Raw genomic sequence first — 21,348 nt, forward strand, 5'->3', positions numbered from 1 at the left:
GCTGTCGTAGAATAATAAATGTCACCATTGGAACCACTGCACTAAACTCCCAATCCCGCTTTTTCTTCTTCAATCCTGGAAAGATGGACTTTTAAATCAGGCATCTTTATTATTAAAGAGATACAAAGTTTTGGTCTGAGTAAATTGATTATTAGCTTTCCAACCAAGGAAATCTTTTATGAGCTTCTGAATGGTAACATTTTCATTATTCTATGACAACAGGAAACTACATTGAAGAAGTTATTCTCCGCGTAAGGGATGGATGGCCAAGTCTGCTTTTAGTAATCGCAACACCCGTTTCCTTCGGGAGTGAAAAAGTGTGTCAACACCCACTCCCTTCAGCAAGGATCAGTGGTTAACCCCCTCACACTATGGTCCTTCTGCAGGCGACAATTGCAAATAGTCTCCCTAGCCTACCCATTCACCTTTGGGGGAGGAGGGAAGAGGGGTGAGGGGGAATTATTTGTGCCCATGACCTGACCCTGGGTACCCAGAGCACACCTGCAAAATTTGATGCAGATTAGCCCCGACGTTTTCAATTCTATAATGATCAGACGTACATCTACAAACATATCTCGGAAAATGTCTTATTTTATTTAGTATGATATAAGGCCTTGTAATGAACCAGTTTTTGGAGAGGTGTTTTTGTTTTTAACATTTCCATCACAATACAGTACTTACTCTAGCTTCAACATGGTTTATGCATTCACATGGTGAAAGGCTCTTGTAAATTACTACTAGATCCTTGACAATACACTACAGGCATGAAGTGTTTACAAAAGTGGTTCAAGTGAAATTATTCTTTTGTTAATAGCTATAATCTCCCATATTTCCAGACTTGTCTGCTGGCTGACAAACCTGCAATAGATCTAATCATTTTATACAGATAACACAGTGGAAAGATCAGCCAAAGGAACTGTTGTTCCCCCTCTTGTATTTCCTTCCCTAACAAAAGTGGCAATTAAGTTGTTAAAATCCACCAGGTGACCTCGTGGTATGAGTAGATTTAAAGATGACACAGGAAAACGTTGGCTTAAAAGTGAAAGAAATTTACTTGTTCATGTTTTTTTTATCAACAACACACCCAGGTGTGGATGATATACCAAACACCGAGGGTAAACCAGAGCCGTGCTATGAATATAAAAAACAATTTAAACAATTGGAAAGCATTAGAAATATTATTTATGGAATCTGCAGAGCACATTCCGGCTTTATGAACAGAATATGGATTGATCTGCCGATTCCACAAACATAAGATGACTTGTTATGTTACAAATGCTTATCTCATGCATACTGGACACATGCATTTGTTTTATAGCACAAAAAATTGACGTGGGAATTGTTTGGAGACAGCCAAAAAAAAAAAAAAAAGAACATCCATGTACAACATCACAAGGAAAGTAACTTTTGGCCCAATCATGTTGTGGCATATCAACAACAAAGCACCACTGCTTAAAGCAGTCATGCAATGCCGTTTGTTTTATTTTTTTTTTTAAACAATAGCTTCTCATATTCTTATGTAGAGATTTAATTTGCACACCAATTAAAAAAATATTTAGATGTTACTCTTGTACCATCAAGAGCAGGATGATAAATAATAATAATACGAATACATACTAGCATTTTACCTAAAAAGGGAAACTCTAAACTCAAGCTTCAAAAATTGAGAAGTATTAGATCTGATCATGACCACGTTTTACATTTTTGTGTGAAAATATTCTCAGTGTGGGAAAAAGAAAAATGCAACTTTCCGATGATTTTCCCAGGAATTTCCGTGGCGGCAGTCACGTCTCCATGATTGGCTGTAAAAACCAGGTGTCGGTTTCAGAGCCAATCAAGAACTCACAGTGGTGAGGAATCTCATCAGAAACTACTGGAAATTTTTTTTTAATCTCTGTTTAATGGTGCACATGTAAGTCCATGTGAAATGTGACAGTTCAACGATGATCATGTCTAATAAAATTAATCCTTTGACTTTTGAATATTTAGTTTCCCATCCAATTATAAGCAATGAAAACTGCATGATAATGGAAAATCTACTTTAATTTCAAAAAACAAAAATAACGACAACAACTACAAGTTACTGGGCTGAAATAAATTGCCAGTAAAAGCTTTCCATGTGCATCTCCAGTAACAAAAATATTCTCAAAATATTTACTTTAACATTTGAACAGAAGCACATTAAATGAGATGTGCAAAGTAAACGCACCTAAAGAAACTTTACAGCTGTGAATTACAAAATTTGTTTGAAAAATAAAATCAGCAAAGTTTGTTGCGCAAAGATAAAATAAACAATAAAACAACAAACTGCTGGTTGAAATAACTCAACAATGAAATGAGGAATTATTTAGGAAAAGCACCTGTTTTCCTCAAACTTTACAGAAAATAGCTTTAAGAAGAAAACTTTATTTACAAAACCATAACCTCACTTCTGCAGCAAAGTCCCAAACATTCTACATGATGAAGATGGAATTCAGTGCAGCATACACACTTTGTATGATTGTATTCATAATCCTCTGCGAAGCATCGCTTCCACATTACCAACCAGCTGCTGAAGTTCATCAGGAAACTTATTTTGTCCTTATTTTCGAAATCGTCTTCAGAACAACAAAAGTGATGTTCTTCATCCATTTCTATTGACACCCTATCTATAAGGGTTCTGCCACAATAGTGTACAAACCCCCAAAATTTTAAATACAGACAAGCATCAAATGACTTTGCTGCTTTTGCAAAGGCCTTCTCCAGGTTAAAAAATATTCACGAAACCATCTTCATATTATGTATGCAAAGTAGGGGGTGGGGTGGTAGGTTGCAACAGAGCATGAGGAGAAAAGGAAAAGGAGGTTCAAGGAAGATAGGAGTATGAGGAGGGATTGGGGAATGTTTGGTGTATCTGGGAGCTGAAAAGTTCTTCCATCTTGCGAACAGAATACATCGGTGGCACCTAATATTGTGCCAGCAGCATATTAAAGCACGCACTGTCATCGTAAGACTTCAGAAAGTTCTTTGTTTTACTTAGTGCATGAGTACGTGACATTCATTGTTGGATAATGAGCTACGATTAAAAAAACAAGAAACATCTTCTAGTACACTCTGATAAACAAGGCCTCAAGCTCGGCACCTGTACTTTCTTTCCTTTTGCGTTGAGTCCAAGTTCACTTTCCGCAATGTCCAACCCAGTGCACGAGGGCAGGTGTATAATCTTTCGTCGGTGAAGTACACTTTGGTCCTTCAGTTTCCATGCGTTACATTCTTCATTCGCTGTTGGGAATATTTCGGTAAAGATGCAGAAGAGTTGCGCAGTTTTGTTGATGGTTTGAATTGCCTGCCATTTTTTGAAGATGATGAAGAGGGAGCATCTTTAAGTGACTTGTCTGCTTTAGAGGTTGCTGGTGATGTTATTTTCATTGGTTGTGGAGGTGAGTCGTTTTCACTCAAGTTTGGCAAAGCGTCATTGGACGACCTGATAGACTTTGGAGAAACCAAATTCAGATTCAGTACTTTCTGCAAAAACAAAGGAAGCCTCTTGAATAAAGGCACATATCTTACATTCTTAGGAGCTAGCACAGCTTTCTTCTCTTCCTTTAGAGAAGATGTGGGGGACTCTTTAGCACTCGGTGAAGGAAGTTTAGTGGAATTGAAAGGAGAAACAGATGATTTGTTAACATTCCCAGATGGTGCAGTGGATTTATTTACTTTTGGAGATTTTGTGATCGGTTTTTCTGATTTTGGCTGGGAAACCACAGGTTTTTCAATCTTAGTTGAGAATTTATTTTGCTTCTCAGCCTTTTTGCATAAATCAACCTTCACAGGTGATGCTGCGATCTTACTTTTCGATGATGGTGAGATGTTGTTCCTACTTTGAACAGGTGAATCAGAGTATTGAAACGTCTTTAGAGGAGAGTTTTGTGATGTGTGTGCCTTCCTTGGGGCTGCTAATGGTTTATCCGTATTACTTGAAAATGAAGTCAACTTTGGAACCTTTGAAGGTGAATCAGGGGGAATGCGGTTCTTCTCTGAGGCGGCTGAAATTTTGTTCAGGTTTTCATCAAGTGCAGTTGTCTTATCAATATTTTGTGGAGAGGTTAATGGTTTTAAAACATTTTGAGAGGTAACTGAATGTTGTTCAAACTCATGATATGAAATTGGAGGGGTTTTTTTTCCAGCCTTGTGAGGAGAAGTCATTGTTTGTTCATCCTTTTTAGGAGAAACCATTGTTTGTTGATCCTTTTTAGGAGAAACCATTGTTTGTTGATCCTTTTTAGGAGAAACCATTGTTTGTTCATCCTTTTTAGGAGAAACCATTGTTTGTTCATCCTTTTTAGGAGAAACCATTGTTTGCTCATCCTGTTGAGGAGAAACCATTGTTTTTCCAGTCTCCTTGTGAGGAGAAACCATTGTTTTTCCAGCCTCCTTGTGAGGAGAAAGCATTGTTTTTACATCCTTGTGAGGAGAAACCATTGTTTTTTCATCCTTGTGAGGAGAAACCTTTTTTTTTTCATCCTTGTGAGGAGAAACCATTGTTTTTCCAGCCTCCTTGTGAGGAGAAACCATTGTTTTTCCAGCCTCCTTGTGAGGAGAAACCATTGTTTTTCCAGCCTCCTTGTGAGGAGAAACCATTGTTTTTCCAGCCTCCTTGTGAGGAGAAACCATTGTTTTTTCATCCTTGTGAGGAGAAACCATTGTTTTTTCATCCTTGTGAGGAGAAACCTTTTTTTTTTCATCCTTGTGAGGAGAAACCATTGTTTTTCCAGCCTCCTTGTGAGGAGAAACCATTGTTTTTCCAGCCTCCTTGTGAGGAGAAACCATTGTTTTTCCAGCCTCCTTGTGAGGAGAAACCATTGTTTTTCCAGCCTCCTTGTGAGGAGAACCCGTTGTTTTTTCATCATTGTGAGGAGAAACCATTGTTTTTCCAGCCTCCTTGTGAGGAGAAACCATTGTTTTTCCAGCCTCATTGTGAGGATAAACCATTGTTTTTACATCCTTGTGACGAGAAACCAATATTTTTCCAGCCTCCTTGTGAGGAGAACCCGTTGTTTTTTCATCCTTGTGAGGAGAAACCGTTGCTTTTCCAGCATCCTTGTGAGGAGAAACCATTGTTTTTTCATCCTTGTGAGGTGAAACCATTGTTTTTCCAGCCTCCTTGTGAGGAGAAACCGTTGCTTTTCCAGCATCCTTGTGAGGAGAAACCATTGTTTTTTCATCCTTGTGAGGAGAAACCGTTGTTTTTTCATCCTTGTGAGGAGAAACCGTTGCTTTTCCAGCATCCTTGTGAGGTGAAACCATTGTTTTTTCATCCTTGTGAGGAGAAACCGTTGTTTTTTCATCCTTGTGAGGTGAAACCATTGTTTTTCCAGCTTCCTTGTGAGGAGAAACCATTGTTTTTCCAGCCTCCTTGTGAGGGGAAACCATTGTTTTTCCAGCCTCCTTGTGAGGAGAAACCATTGTTTTTCCAGCCTCCTTGTGAGGAGAAACCATTGTTTTTCCAGCCTCCTTGTGAGGTGAAAGCATTGTTTTTCCAGCCTCCTTGTGAAGAGAAACCATTGTTTTTCCACCCTCCTTGTGAGGAGAAATCATTGTTTTTCCAGCCTCCTTGTGAGGAGAAACCATTGTTTTTCCACCCTCCTTGTGAGGAGAAACCATTGTTTTTCCAACCTCCTTGTGAGGAGAAACCATTTTTTTTCCAGCCTCCTTGTGAGGAGAAACAATTGTTTTTACATCCTTGAGAGGAGAAACCGTTGTTTTTTCATCCTTGTGAGGAGAAACCATTGCTTTTACAGCTTTGTGAGGAGAAACCATTGTTTTTACATCCTTGAGAGGAGAAACCGTTGTTTTTTCATCCTTGTGAGGAGAAACCATTGCTTTTACAGCTTTGTGAGGAGAAACAATACTCGATTTGATAGCAATTATCGGTTTGTCTATTTTAATAGGTTTATCGTGATATTTAGCAGATTTTGAAGGGAAATTAGATTTGTCAGGTTTTGAAAATGGCACAAATGATTCAGTTTTTACAGACAGTGCACCCCCTTTCTGTGACGTGCTTGTGGGGGTTGGTTTCTTTTCAGCTTTTGTAAGAGATGGACTGGATTTTTCACTCTTCAAATGAACTGTAGTGGATTTGTCTGCTTCGTTAAGTCTCTCATCATTTCGTACATCTAATGAAAGTGTTTCTGTCTTCAAAGGAATAACAGAATGTGTTTTTGATTCATAATGTTCACCTTTTTGTTTTTCATATTTTAGAGGTGAACTATTTGACTTTGTCATTAAAGGCGCAGATGATTTTTCATGTTTTGTAGGTCCTAATGTGGGTTTGATATCCTTTGTAGATGAAATTTGGACCTCATCCATTTTTTCAGCTATTGCAGATAACTTTCCAAGAATGGAAAGCAGCACTTTGGGCTCTACCATCTCCGATGAAGACGTTGAAGATGAAACATAATTATTTTCTTGGTTTGCATCACTCAAAGTGGGCTCATCATTTTTTTTATGAAGTGCAGGTTGTGGTTTAGTTTCTGAAGAATCTTCAGGAGGTGCTTCTTTCTTTAATTCGGGAGCAGTCGCTTGACTCAGAGTGTTCACTGTGGGAGGATTACTAAAACCAATTGGTACATGAGGTGTAACAGTCTCTGAAATAGGAATACAAGACTTCCTATCTGCTGGAGGAGATTTTGGAGGTTCCTCAAGTTTTGGCACTAACACACAAGGTTGTGTAGGTTTTGAAAGAATGATTGTACATGTCTCAGTTTCTGCAATAGAAACTGAAGGTTTTTCACCTGTTGGAATGCTGGGTTGTTCTTCATATTTTGGAGTGATTGGCTGTTCTTCAAATTTTGAAGTGATAGTTTGTTCTTCAGATGTTATTGGTGGTGCACATGATTTCTTCATTTGAGGAGAAAGTTTCATAGATTGCATTGTTTTGGAGGAGCTGCTCCCAGGTTCCTGCAAGGATTCTGATGGTTGCTCCATCTTTCTGTGAGCAATTTTGGTGTCTGATGGTACAGATGAAGAAATTGAAGGGTCATCAACACTTATAATAGGTTTAGTAGGATCACTGGTGGATGCAAAGGCTGAACATTGGTGGGAATCTTCAGGCTTTTTTTCTGACAAAGTAGGTATGGTAGGTTTGCTGTTTGAGGGGGGCTCACTCGTTATATTTTCTTGAGACGTTTTGCGACTTTTGAATGCCGATACTGGTTTATAAATATCACGTTGTATTGGCTTGGGAAGGGGTCTGGAGTCAGTGAAATAAAAAGGGCCATAATCCTTGGTAGAACCAACCATCACACACTGGAAAAAGCGCTGTAATGGTTCTTCTCACAGATCAAATAAGTAAGATTGTTTGAAAGTAATGGAGGAGGTTTGACCAAAGTAAAATAAAATTGAACAGAAATAATACAGAGCAGTTTCAGGAGATGGAATATTGGAAGGAATGGAAGAAGTAGGGGATTGGGGAGTGAAGAAAGAGAAACAAAAGTCATTTCACACAGTGTAGAAGAGAAATAATAAAACAGGAATTGCTTTGCAAAGTTCACTCACACAGCTTTTTCTGACCCTGACAAGTAAGTATTTTCAAGCAAAATCAACTTAACTGGCAAATGTTGATAGGAATGTGGATTGGCGCAATGGCAGGCAGGATGAAGCAGCATGATATCTACTTAAAAAGCAGTACAGCAGGGGGAATCTTCAAAGTGGCCTGACATTTTCAAGGTGTCTCGCTGTTCTTACCTTTTTGCACTCGTTTCTGCTTAATCCCAGAAGATGCTTTTTGGGCTGAGAGATGCACCAAAACATTGGAGAGAAAGAGAGAGAAGAGGGGATTGGTGGGGGAAGGGAAGAGAGAGATGAATAATTTTGAGCATAAAATCAGTAAAGCAAAGCTCATGGAAACAATATTTCCCCTTTTCTCACCTGCGACACGTTTTGATGCTATGGGCATTTCTTCCACAGAGATGATGGCTGGAAAAATCAATTATTAACACAGCATTAGTATAAGGCACAGGGATGTTGTCAGGTTACTCATCAATGGGCACAGGGATGAATGCAATTTAGATGTAATATTGTGGATTTTACAAGGGATCATTAGAAATACTTGTTTGACAAAATAATATTTACTTGCAGATGGATGTCCAACAATATTTAAAATTCTGATTCATTCATTGTTCCCACAGCAAGTAACTAAATCACCTACTTTCACGCTGACAATCTGCAGTACAAGCAGGCTGGGATATTTTAATATATGCTGGTGTGCACACGTTTTTTTTTTTCTCTCTAATTAACTTGTTTATACAGAAAGGCTTCCCACCCTCCACAGAGTGAATGTGATTAGACAGAACAATTGAGGTATTCAGAAAATCCATTAAAGAGAGAAAAAGGGCACTTAGAAATCACAAGTGCATTTAATGGCATACATAATGTATTTGTTATCACACAAAACACTGTGAATAAAAGAAAAGATTGGTAACAATGGAACACAAATAGACGGAATGTTAAAATAAAAGTTGGACTGAAACACCCAAAAAAACTTTTCAACATCTGACAAATTCTGAGTACAAAGCCTTATTGTCAACTGTCAGAGTGTGTCCCTGTGATTATCACTGAGGTGGCGCCTGGACACCCATTGTGCAATCAAATAAGTGCTGCCAACCATAACTATCATCACATTAGCATAAACACTGGATGAGTTTCTCATAGCATTGATTAGAGCACATCTCACTGCATTGTCCAAAAATAGGCATTTTAAAGGCTCTGGGTTAGGTATGAAGAAGAATTACTGAAAAGGGGGTCAGGGAGTGGAGCTGGAGGGGTTAGAGGAATGGGGACAAAATGTGTTAAAATTTCTCCAATGTTTACATTCATATATAAGTAGATAGCACCTAATTGCTTAATGACAATTTATAGTGATAGAAAATAAAGGTTGCAGAATGTTTTTCTTTGATAATATCACCCTGAACATCATGAGAATTTTAAAGTAGATCCAGATTGATTGTGGATTCAGAAAACAATTCAATTATTGACTATTTCAACCCGAGGAGAGTAAAAAGGCCATTACTGAATGGAAAGTCATGTGATTCAATGTTATTTTCTTGCCCATTTCTTTCCGGGGTTTTCTTTGAATGAACGTTGTGGCGCCATGTCCTTTAAGGAGAGCTGTTAAGTGCATGTGTGTACATAATAAATAGATATTTGTAGTTCTTTTTCTTGCTTGTGTTTTGTCCCATACGTGCATTGGTTGCATACATGACTGCATGATTGCATACGTGCATTGGTTGCATACATGACTGCATGACTGCTTACGGGTGTGAAATAAATGTCATTGTTTAAATGTTAACCCGTTCATTGCATCCTTTCCCTAATTGGACTGCCGTAATTGAGTTCGGAATATAGCTGGCTTTTTAATAGCCTATAAAAGAATGGGGTCCATCGGGGCTTCGCGATAATACCCCGCTTGGTTATCACAAAAACGGAGCGAGCTGCTTCGCGGCTCGTTTCCAAGCACGCCCTTTTGAGGTACAGTCTCTCGGTAGTCTGCCTGTGTGATTAATTAGGTAAATTGACAATTCGGTGATCGGACCCTGTAGCGCGGGTAGAGTATTGACAAGGCTGTGGTGTGATTAAAGATACACCCGAAGCTGGATTTTGGCGTTGATCCGAAAGCTGCGACTAGATTTGTCCATTCGGTGGGCGAGCGTGGCCGTCATTGGTTAGAAGCGGTCGCCCACACGCCGGAACGGGTGGAAACCACAACAATATGAATACGAGGTTCACTTGTGTAGTACAATCTTGTAATATGAATTTGAGATTCACTTGTATGGTACCAATTTGTAATATGAATATGAGGTACACTTGGATGGTATCATTTTTTAATCCATATGTCTAACCCAATAAATGCCAGTGTGTGTCCGTCTGTCAGTCTGTCTCCTCCAAAACTCCAAAACCATGAAATCTGGCAGCTCCAAACTTTGCGTGCATACGAAGGGAACTCTAAGGTGGTGCACGAATGAAAAATGAGTGTTTGGGTTAATTAAAACACCCCTTTTGAATATAATTAATGGCCATATATAATTATATCCTTTATCAAGGCACATCCGCGGTTACATCGCTTTCCCTCGCTGGGGTCTTAATTCACCATTTTATTTTATCTGCTCAACAATAACTTGACTTGGAAAAGACTGCAATGATATATTATCGATAAAGTGGCCAAAATATTGTTGATTTATAAAAATAACTTTCGTCACTCATATCATGAAATTCCTCATCTCTTCTGGATGATCAAATCTGATCTGGATGCTTAACATAAACTTTTCTCCCTCAAAATGCGTCTGACTCCCGAGTAGCTCTCACTGATTACTCCCTCCTCCGGTATGACAGACCAGAGCCTTGTCCTGGCGGCGGAGTTGCTCCCTTCATCAAAGACTCAATTCCTCACTCACCATGCACTCCCCTCTCTCACCCACCCCCCCCCCCCAGGAATACTTCTGGCTGCAGCTTCCCCTCTACTCCAACCTCATGTTTATATGTATGTTGTACCGTCTACCAAACAGTGATGACTCCATTTACATCTCACTGTCTGAAAACATGGACCAACTTCTATCCTCTCATCCCAACTCTCTCCTCCTCATATGTGGTGACTTAAACTGTCATCATGCCAGTGGGCTGGGTGTGGGTACCGCTCTCACCTGCCAAGGCACTCCAGCAAAAGACTTCTGTGACTCATTAGGACTGACACAATGTCAACTTCCTGACCCAGATCTCAACCAATGGTACTGCATCTCTTCTGGATCTGATTTTGACCAACTTCCCTGAAAATATCTGCTGTTCTTTCTCCAAGAACCAACTCAGTGCAATCGAGTCTGGCATCTCACTCAGGCCGACTGGCAGGGACTTCAAGCAACCATCAAACTTCTAGACTGGTCTCCCATCTCTACTTCCTCTGACATCAACTCATCCTGTGAATTATTTCATAGAAATTTGCTCTCTCTCATCCACAGATTTATCCATCTCGTCTTCAGTTGTCCTACCCTTCCTCTCGCCCATTGTACACTGAAGCTTGTGGCAAGGCAGTTGGGCTGAAACAACTTGCCTTCACCTCATGGAAGGCTAATCCAACAAAAGGCAATCTCAGTTCCTTCCTTCCATAAAGCTCGGAACAAGTGTGTGTCTACCCTCATGAGAGCCAGAAAACAACATCACTCTAATTTCAAGTCTGAACTCTCAAACCTGTCTCCCTCCTTCAAATCCTGGTGGCTTCTAGTTAAGTCAGTTTCTGGTGTATGTTCCCCCTCCATCCCCTCCCTTACCTCAAATGGCCGCACAGATGCCATGGCACATGAAAAGGCTGAATGCCTAACCCCCGTGTTTGCTTCTAAATCTTGTGTCCCAAACCCATCGCTTTCTGTACCCACCTTACCCAATCACACCCAGCTGTTTCTGGACTCTGTATCCTTTTATCCTGACAAGATGGAGAGCTTAATATCAAATCTCGACTCAGATTCTGCAACCGGTCCAGACGGCATCAGCCACGTGTTCTATAAACTTCCTCTGCTGCTCTTGCTCACCCTCTCTCTGTTCTGTTCACACTCTCATTTGATCACGATCATTTGCCATCTGCTTGGACATCAGCAAACATTACTACCCTGCATAAAAATGTGCTTCTACATCTGTATACATCGCAATTTTTTCTCCAAAAAAAATGGTGCAAAAACAGATCCCTGCAACTACAGACCAATCAGCCTTCTCCCAATCATCAGCAATGTGATGGAATCCATCATCGCTTCTGACATTAAATCCTTCCTCTTCTCCAATGGCTTGATTTCCAATCATCAATTTGGATTCAGACCAGGTCACTCCACCCTGCATATGCTGCTTCTGCTCTCCCAACAATGCATGACGATCCTGAATGCCAGACATGAAATCAGAGCCATCTCCCTCGACATATCGCGTGTCTTCGATCTGGTCTGGCACCTTGCCCTTCTAACCAAATTTTCTTCCTGTGGCATCCAAGGACATTTCCATTCATGGCTTGCAGACTTCTTCTCCTGTCACAGCCAACGTGTGGCCCTCAATGGAGTTCTCTCATCCCCTCTTCCTGTCCAGGCTGGAGTTCTTCATGGCAGCATTCTGGGCCCTGTTCTTTTTTCTGGTTTTCATCAATGATCTCTCTGACTCTCGGGAAAATCCTCTTTATCTCTTTGCTGATGACTCCACCCTCTGCCATACCATCTGTCATCCCTTAGATCGGCAAGCATCAGCCTATTCACTCTCTGCAGATCTGGATAAAATCACAATCTGGTCCAACACATGGAATAGGTCTTTCAACTCTAACATATCTCACACTCTCACTATGTATCTCCAAAAGAACCATCTGGAACCTCCCCCCCCCCCCATCTACCTACTTTCTCAACAATCCTCTTGAAGAAGACCTTCATTAAGGGGCTGTCACACCTTGATGTTTTAGCCAGTGTATGGCAAGGTATCAAAATGTATGTAAAATGTTGGCGTACGCTGAACTATTGATGTTTTTTAAAGTTTTGGGCGTATAATAACATGTTGGACATATGCATAACGTATAAGTAACGTACACAGAACGTTTCAATCACATATAGATAACTTATACCAACGAATGATGAGCATGTTGTCGGCGTTCACAACCTATGCCCAACAATAGTCTAACTTATGCATAGCGCGGCAGCGTATCGCCGACGATCACGTGGCGTAGACTATTAATAGGTTGCGGCTCGACGATTCAAATCATAACTGCACTGGACATCGAAGTGTGAAGCCGCTGTCACACCTTGACGTTTTAGCCAGCGTATGCCAAAATATGAAAAATTTTCCGAACCAAGCTGGCACACGTCGAATAGTTGTGGGTAAGTTTTGTATACGTTAAGAGCACGCTGGCATACGTTGTAGTATGCTGGCATACGTCGTCATACGCCGAGTACGTCGAGAAATTTTCAGCATGTTGAAAATTTCTTGACATACTCGGCGTATGACACACGTTCTGCATACGGTGGCCATAAGTTGTAGGCACGTTACGCGATCGTTGACACACGTCAACACACGTTACTTGTACATTACTCATAAGTCGAAACACATCGAGGTAATGGTTAGCGTCAGTGTTCCAGACTCCCTGGTTTTTTATTTTTTCTTCGGTATGACGGTGATGTTGACACTTCGATTTCTAGTGCGCTTATGATTTAAATCGTTGAGCGGCAGTCTATTAACTATATGATATTATAACCGCACTAGAAATCGAAGTGTCAACATCACCATCATACCAAAGAAAAAGAAAAAAAAACAGGGAGTCTGGAACACTGACGCTAACCATTACCTTGACGTGTTTCGACTTATGAGTAACGTACAAGTAACGTGTGTCGACGTGTGTCAACGATCGCGTAACGTGCCTACAACACGTTACTCACAGGTTAGAAATAAGTTTTGGGTATGCTAAACATTACCTCGACGTGTTTCGACTTATGAGTAACTTATAAGTAACGTGTGTCGACGTGTGTTAACGATCGCGTAACCTGACTACAACTTATGGCCAGCGTTATGCGGAACATGTGAGTCATATGCTGGCATACGTCAAAAAATTTCAAGCGTGGAAAACTTGTCTAACAGCTCGGTGTACTACGACGTATGCCAGCGTGCTTGAGCGTGCTCTTAACGTATACAAACTTACCCATAATGTATTCAACGTGTGCCAGCATTTTAGCCAAATTTTTCATACATCAGGCATACGCTGGCTAAATCGTCAAGGTGTGACAGGGCCTTTAAAGCTTCTGGGTCTCACTATCTGCCATGATTGTGGGTTTTGGCCTCCAAAGCCAGTCGCCGACTGGGCATCCTCCGTTGTGCAAAGTCCACACCTGAACAAACTTGGCACACCTGAACTCCTGACCACATACAAAGCTTTTGTCCGCAGCCTGATGGAGAACTGTTCTCCCCTCTGGGCTGGTGCTCCCACCTCTCACCTTTCTCGGCTTCATGCTGTGGAAACCAAGGCATTTAGGATCATTGGTATCTCCTGCGATGAGGCTGAGTCTTTGGGTCTCTCACTATCTCACCACAGGCAGGTCGGTGGTCTTTATGTCTTGGACCATCTCCTCTCCGGCCTTGCCCCCTTGCTCTGTCTGAGGTATGTCCCCTCCCATATTTCCGCAGGACGCTCAAGGTCCGCCAGCAACCCCCTTTTGGTAAAACTACCAAAATCAAGAAACACTGCTCACCTTCACTCTTTTATTCATGTTTTACCCCACCTTTGGAACAAACTCGCACACTCTCTTCAATCCCACTCTTCCCTCCAGGTCTTCAAAACAGCTGTTCACCACCATCTCTTGTCTTCCCCCATCCACAACCATGATCTTTTCTACCCCCACAAATCCACACCATCCCACCTCCTTCAAATTCTCTGCTTTCCTTCCTGAAAGTCCCTGCAGTGTCCATCTTGTCTACCACATGTACTCCACTACATCACTCTCCCTTCCACAGATCTCATGGCTCTGTTCCCCACTGTTTTTTCCTTCCCTCTCCTGCTGCTCTTGTCTCCTCTTCCCCTTGTGCATTGTGTGTGTTAGCTCTCATGCCTTGACAGTGTGTACAAAAAAAATCAAAAAAATCTACATCCCTACAAATCGCTGTTTCCATCACTTTTGTAAGTGCTATAGTTATCCAATTAGGAGCTTGGAGCGATTTCATGCATTACTCTCACGGACTAATTAAAGTATATAATCGAAATATAATTTGTGTTTGAAGGATCGGATTACGTGGACTAAATAACTCAAAATCTGGGGTGAAACCAGAAAATTTTATCAAACTGGCGATTTTTATAACTAAGTGTATTTACCTACATGACACCAACACCAGACCAAATATATCTGTGAAAGCGACGTCATTTCATGGGGGTCGGTGGGGGTGGGGGGAGTGATGAAGGGAGGCATGGGGATGAGAAATATGGCATGCTTGGGGATATCCCAATGATGCGAAAAGAAAACTGGGCAAATATACTAATTTTAACTATATAATTAAAATGATGAAATAAAAAAGAAATGACAGGGTTTGTTTTTTGTTTTTTTTAATTTTCTTTTCGGGGTGGTGGGGGGAGGCGGCTGAAGTTTGCTCTTGGGCAAGAAATACACAATACCAACCACACACTATCCTTTGAGACCTTCACAGACATGACACTCTATACAGATACACACAATCACCTATCCATACTCGAGCTATGTACCTCAAGGTCCTGCCAATATCCTGATACCCTTCTTTCCCCAAATCTTCTAGGTACCTATATCTAATTTCAATTTAAACTTGTACACTGTTTCTGCTGCCATTACATTTCCAGAGAGACCATTCCATGCAATAACTTCTCTCTTACTGAAAGACTCCGACTTTACTACCATCTCAACTCTCCTCTTATTTGCTCTCAGGCTATGGCCCTTTTATACATCGTCGAGTTTCGTAGTAGAGCTTCAATTACCATCAATATTGAAACTTCCACTTAATCAAAGTAATAAATACATCACAACAAAAAACACAATCCACTCAGATAGACTTGTGCATCCGGCAAAAATTCACTCTGGCACCAAATAAAGGAAAGGCCACAAACAAAACTTACATTCATTAAATGCTGTCAGTTTCTTTGCCTTCATTTTCTTAAGAGATTCTGCAATGGGAAATATAAAACAAGAAAACAACAATGTGTAGAATAATTTACACTTTTGGCATATAAACTCAAATTAATTTCGAATTTAAGAGTATGCTTGTTCTTAGTTTCGCTCAAAGAAAGAGAAAGATTGTCTTTAGCATCATCTAACCGGAAGGACAAAAACTCCATCGAGAATAAACTATGCTTTGCTGATTGTAAGCAGTCAGATAAAATTTTAGTTGTAATTATATAAACACCTGTTGCCATGTTTTGCAACTGGGAGGTAAGAGATAAAAGGTTACATTTCAAAACTGAAGGTGATACGTGTCCAATGGGCACAAAAACATAATGATGTCACATGTTTAGTGAAAGGCATTGTGGGATACATCCAGGGTCAGTTTAGTTCAATATGACAGAAGTCAGACTTCTTTTTCAAGGAGAGGTATCAATGGTGATATTTTATCATTTTCAGAGATTGCAAACAACCAGCCAGATGATCTGTAAAGATGATTACAAGTGAACAAACACTCCATAAACTATACAGTTCATAGAACACGTTACCCCATGCAGTTATATACTCTAATTTCAATAAAATAATGACTTTGAAGACCATTAAAAAAAAATTCCAGAAGTGTAGCACCATTGAAGCAGTCTTATACACAACCCTTATACACCACCTTATTTAACACATCCAAGTACTGCTAAACGGAAGGGTTTTGTGCTAATAAGGCAATTTGTGTTCTCAGTGAATTAAAATAAAGATTGTAAAAGTCGTATAAATAATTAATTCTGGAATTTACTGCCATTGATGCAGCGTCTGTTACGTCACCTGATATGACATGTTTCATTAGTTATTCATGCCTGTTGTTTGTGTCCTTCATGACGTCCTTAAAAGCAATAAGTTTCCTGTTTGGAATGATTTTCAATTTTGTTTGACTTCCAGACAGGCAGAAAGAGTAAAACAATTATCTCACTCCTCTCTGCGCATGTGTGATTGGGATGAATTCAGACACAAAGTAGGTCTGCATAGCCATGGAAGACCAAATTTCCAGTTTTTCAGGCCAAAAAGTTGTTTTCCAGGACATTTTAGTGCAAATATTTTATGTAACCAGTGATATTGGAATAAACCAAAATAATAAGAATGAAACCTATTTGCCGTTATTCCATATGCCATTAAATATTCCAGTAGCTAGAAACACCCGCTCCCTTCGAGAGCAGCCTGGGGGGGGGGGTGGGGGATGTGGGGCAAATATATTTTGTGCCATGGCTAATAATCCCCCCTGTCTGCAGCAGGGGTTAGTAAACTACTTGCACTGTGGCATGTATACAGACGAAAATTTTAAAGTCAGCTCTCCCCCTCCCCACCTCCCTTCACATGGGGTGGATTTGTGCCCACGACTTGACCCTGGGTACTACCGACAAGAATGCAAAACTTGGTGGAGATTGGCACAGCCCTGTTTTTTTTCTATGGCATTCAGACACACATACACACACACACACACACACACACACACACACACACACACACACACACACACACACACACACACACACACACACACACACACACACACACACACACACACTTGACATTAAATTTTGTAGGATATATTTGTAGCTACAGGTAAAATATACGAGCTCAGCATATGATGTTATACCACAGAACTATTCCAAGTTATACCTTTTGAAGCATTAATCACCAGCTTCTGTCACATGGATTGCTGACATGGAGTTAACTGCAATTAATAATTACCCTCATATTACTAAAAAAATTGAAGTCAACAAATGTGTGCTCTCCACATATGAGGTGGATATTTGGACTACAGTAAGCCCTTGTTTTCCATGGGCAGTTACGTTTACTCTCACCTATAAACTCACGCGTCGTGAATCGGGTGGCCATTGATCTGGTTTAAAGAGGACAGTCTGGTTTTCTGCTCCTTTTCCCTCTGTCCTCTGATGCGAAACCGAATGCCTTTTTGTCCTCTGTTTTCCCCTTGAGGCAACCAAGCTTCCACCCACAATTTAACTTTTGATTGCTGGTTTTCATTGGTTAATATATTTCTCATTTAATTAATCCCACATAACATTGGTATTGGTCCTGCAGATGCCAACAAAGATCCTATTTGTCACGTTTCCTAATGACGTCTTTATGTTCGGTTATGGCTGTTGCATGATGCTGTTAAATGTTTGCCATTTCCTAATGACGTCTTTACGTTCCATACATTTGTCTGTACAAAAAATTGGCATTGTGGAAACCGTTATGTACTCTCCTGAAATAAAAGACTGCCAGACAATTGAGGAGAGGTATCTGCAGCTTTTTGGCAAAACCCAGGTACTGCACGTGCTGCAGTTACCACCTATACACCAGCAGCCCCCGCTGATTTACAATTAGGCCAAATAATAATAAAAAAAAAATACCAGTTGATCATCCCCGCCTGCTTCCTTTTTGAACCCACCTCCTTTTTTATTATTATTATTTGTTATTCGCAACCATATTTGTACCCAAACATCCCCCCCCCAAAAAAAAAAATTGCACCCATGTCTGAAGGAAGCACTGCAGTGAAGCGGCTGCACCGCTTAAAAAGCAGCCCCATGGTGTACTGATAGTTACTTCTCCAACAGGCTTAACAATAAACCCCAAACTAAACAATAACACCAAAAAAAAACCAAACAACAAGAAACTAGAAACAAACAAAACATGGCGGGTTGGAAAGCTTCTTCATTTTTGACGGACGGATGGAAAGAAGGACATTCGGTATATTGAAGTGGTTTGCACCACTTCAAAATCCATATGTTCGTGTACGATCTTTGCACCATTCTTTGAATCGATCATTTGAATCGGTTTTTATAGCTTCTTCCAAGTTGGATCAGGGAGCGTTGGTGAGTCCACGTCCCACACAGATTTCATATGTAAATACTGTATGTGTATTAAATGTTTGCTGTAGATCTATATAGAAAGATGGCATAGCCAATTATTTTAATATGCATGAAGTGTGTACTTGTTTTTGTGTTTTGCTGTACATTTATTATATACACCCGGACCCTGATATTCACGGTTCCAACATTTGCAGGTTCCGCGTATTCACGGTTGATAATTTGCGACATGCTCCCACATTTGCATGAAATTGTCCTGTGTATTCGCGGTTTTCGCAGAAAATTTTTTTTTCACGAGCCATGAGCATAACACAGTTCTAAAACATATCTTTCACGAGCCACACACAAAGTAGCTGGATGTATGTACAGTACAATACTGTATGTACGCAAAAAACTTATCTTCCACGAGCTGCAAACATAACTTGCTTCCTATACGTGCATTGTGGCTTCACAGGATAAACATAGTTTCACAGGACGTCTCACCATGTGCACTTTATAAATATGGTACTGTCTCTACTGTATTGTAGCTTCGTGGAATAAACATAGTTTCATGGGAGAAACATGTAAGCATCTTTAATGAAACTGGAATCGTGCATCCGTGGTTGAAAACATTTTAAACTTTAAGAACTTTCCGCTTTGAACCAGGAACCACCGCAAACCAATAACATTATTCCCCTTGTCCCCATTGTACCAATCCCCCAACTTTGGTGGTGTTGCTATTTCCGGCCTTCCTCATGAACCAGGAACCGTCACGAACTGATAACGTTATCCCCCTTGTTTCAATTGTAACAATGACAAAACACTCGCGGATTTTACCCCGCCACTTGTTGTGATAATAAAGTGCCTTACTGTAATTGGCGGCAACGGTAATTGGGCGGATGTGGCAGCACTGTATATGAAGGTCAATGGCTGGTGTTGACAGGTATACCACGTACTCCGTGGAAAGTCATGCTGGAACAGTAATGGTATGTTATATACTATATTAGGAACAATGTACTCTGAGGAATGTAATTGGTATTAGAGTATGGAGTTTAACTTCGTTATTATGTGATGCGTATGTGGTATTTGCCTTCAGTATTATGTGTACAAGTTATTGTATTTTGTTATTCTTACCCTATGTATATTTATGTTGTTGTAGATATGCGTATGGGTTTTGTGAGAATAAAGCCGATCGAAAAGGTTTATTGTTGATTACTACAACAATAATTTATTCTCACAAAACCTACCTGGTTGGATTGGACCAGAAGAGCGCCGAGGCCTACACTGGAATGGAGTGTTTGCTGAGACCAGAGAGGCTGTTCACCCGCGGCGGCACAAGAATGGAAACACTGGTTGAAGACGTTCGAAAACTTCCTGGGAGCTCTACCACAGCATAATCTGGATAAGATGAGTCTGCTTACAAATTTTGTCTCACCAAGACTATACGAAACTATATCAGAGTGTACCATTTATGATGAGGCTATCCGTACTTTACAGTCACAGTACGTAAAGCCCACTAATGAAGTGTTTGCACGCCATCGTCTTGCAACTCGCCGCCAGCAGGTCGGAGAGTCCTTAGATGAATACCTTCTGACTCTGAAAACGTTAAGTAAAGAGTGTAACTTTGGGGCTGTAACAGCAACTCAACATTGCGAAGAATCCATCAGGGATGCCTTCATTAGCGGCCTGCAGTCACCACTGATCAGACAATGTTTACTAGAGAATAAGACTTTAGATTTAGCTACCATGTTTGATCAGGCTAGCTCTCTAGATTCAGCCCAAAGAAATTCAGAATCTTATTGTGTTATTCAACCCTCCCGTTCATTGGGTGCTGCCTCATCCAATCAGAATACCGGTGAAGTGGAACCCACAACTGTAATGGCTGCTACGGGTGTTAAATGTTTCTTTTGTGGTTTTTTAAAACACCCACGTGTAAAATGTCCGGCACGAGAGGCTGTGTGTCATAAGTGCCAGAAAAAGGGTCATTTTGCTAAGGTGTGCCGTAGTACTTCATCAGTAGCTACTGGTGCTTGTGCAACTTCCTCTGATCAGGCATCGCTAGCGGCTGTGTCTTCTGCCGCTGCCCCAGGGGTGTTATCAAAGGCGGTTGTGAGGGTCACGCTCAACGGAGTGGCTTGCTTCCAATGTATCGTGGATTCATTCATCCAAGAAGAAGAACTGGTTGGAACATTTGCTTACTTAGACAACATTACTATTTGCGGCATGACTCAGGAAGAGCATGATGCTAATCTCACGAACTTTCTTGAGGCTGCTAAGAGAAAGAATATAACTTACAATGAAGACAAATGCATCTTTTCAACTAACAGGCTCAGTATTCTTGGATATGTGGTGGAAGGAGGGGAAATGTGCCAGGATCCGGAACGACTCCGACCCTTGCAGGACTTGCCTGTGCCTCGGGACATGAAATCGCTCCGACGCATCCTTGGCTTCTTTGCCTATTATTCACAGTGGATATATGACTACTCAAGCAAGATCCGCCCACTGTGTGCCACTACTACATTTCCCATGACAAGGGAAGCAGAAGCGGCTTTCCATCTTCTTAAGCAAGACATTGAAGGTTCAGTGGTGAGGGCGATTGACGAATCCGTACCCTTCGAAGTTGAGACCGATGCTTCACATGTAGCAATTGCTGCAGTCCTCACCCAGGCAGGACGTCCGGTAGCCTTTTTTTCCCGAACCCTTCAGGGACCCGAATGTCGTCATGCTTCTATTGAGAAGGAGGCCCAGGCTATTATTGAAACAGTTCGCCACTGGAGACAGTATTTGACAGGCAGACATTTTACTATAAAGACAGATCAACGATCAGTGAGCTATATGTTTGATAAGCAGCA

The 21,348-nt window shown here is 40.8% G+C and overlaps 1 protein-coding gene across 8 annotated transcripts in view; it reads right to left on the bottom strand.

Annotated features, from left to right (window-relative positions):
- Positions 1–1,033: 1,033 nt before the first annotated feature.
- LOC147026365 (uncharacterized) overlaps positions 1,034–21,348 on the bottom strand; it is a 98,475-nt gene continuing 78,160 nt past the window's right edge. For 5 of the 8 annotated variants that reach the window (XM_085881736.1, XM_085881735.1, XM_085881729.1 and 2 more), the window contains 4 exons: positions 15,614–15,661; positions 7,909–7,956; positions 7,726–7,770; positions 1,034–7,313 (listed from right to left, as the gene is read on the bottom strand). In XM_085881736.1, coding sequence (XP_085737862.1) covers positions 3,232–7,313; positions 7,726–7,770; positions 7,909–7,956; positions 15,614–15,661 — 4,223 coding nt within the window. In that variant the 3' untranslated portion in view covers positions 1,034–3,231. The remainder of the gene's footprint in view (positions 7,314–7,725; positions 7,771–7,908; positions 7,957–15,613; positions 15,662–21,348) is intronic. The other 3 variants (XM_085881732.1, XM_085881730.1, XM_085881734.1) reach the window with 2 other exon arrangements.

Source organism: Eptatretus burgeri, chromosome 5 (assembly GCF_056783735.1).
Source record: "Eptatretus burgeri isolate ZD-2024b chromosome 5, Ebu_testis_v1, whole genome shotgun sequence".
In the NCBI taxonomy this organism is placed as follows: Eukaryota; Metazoa; Chordata; class Myxini; order Myxiniformes; family Myxinidae; genus Eptatretus; species Eptatretus burgeri.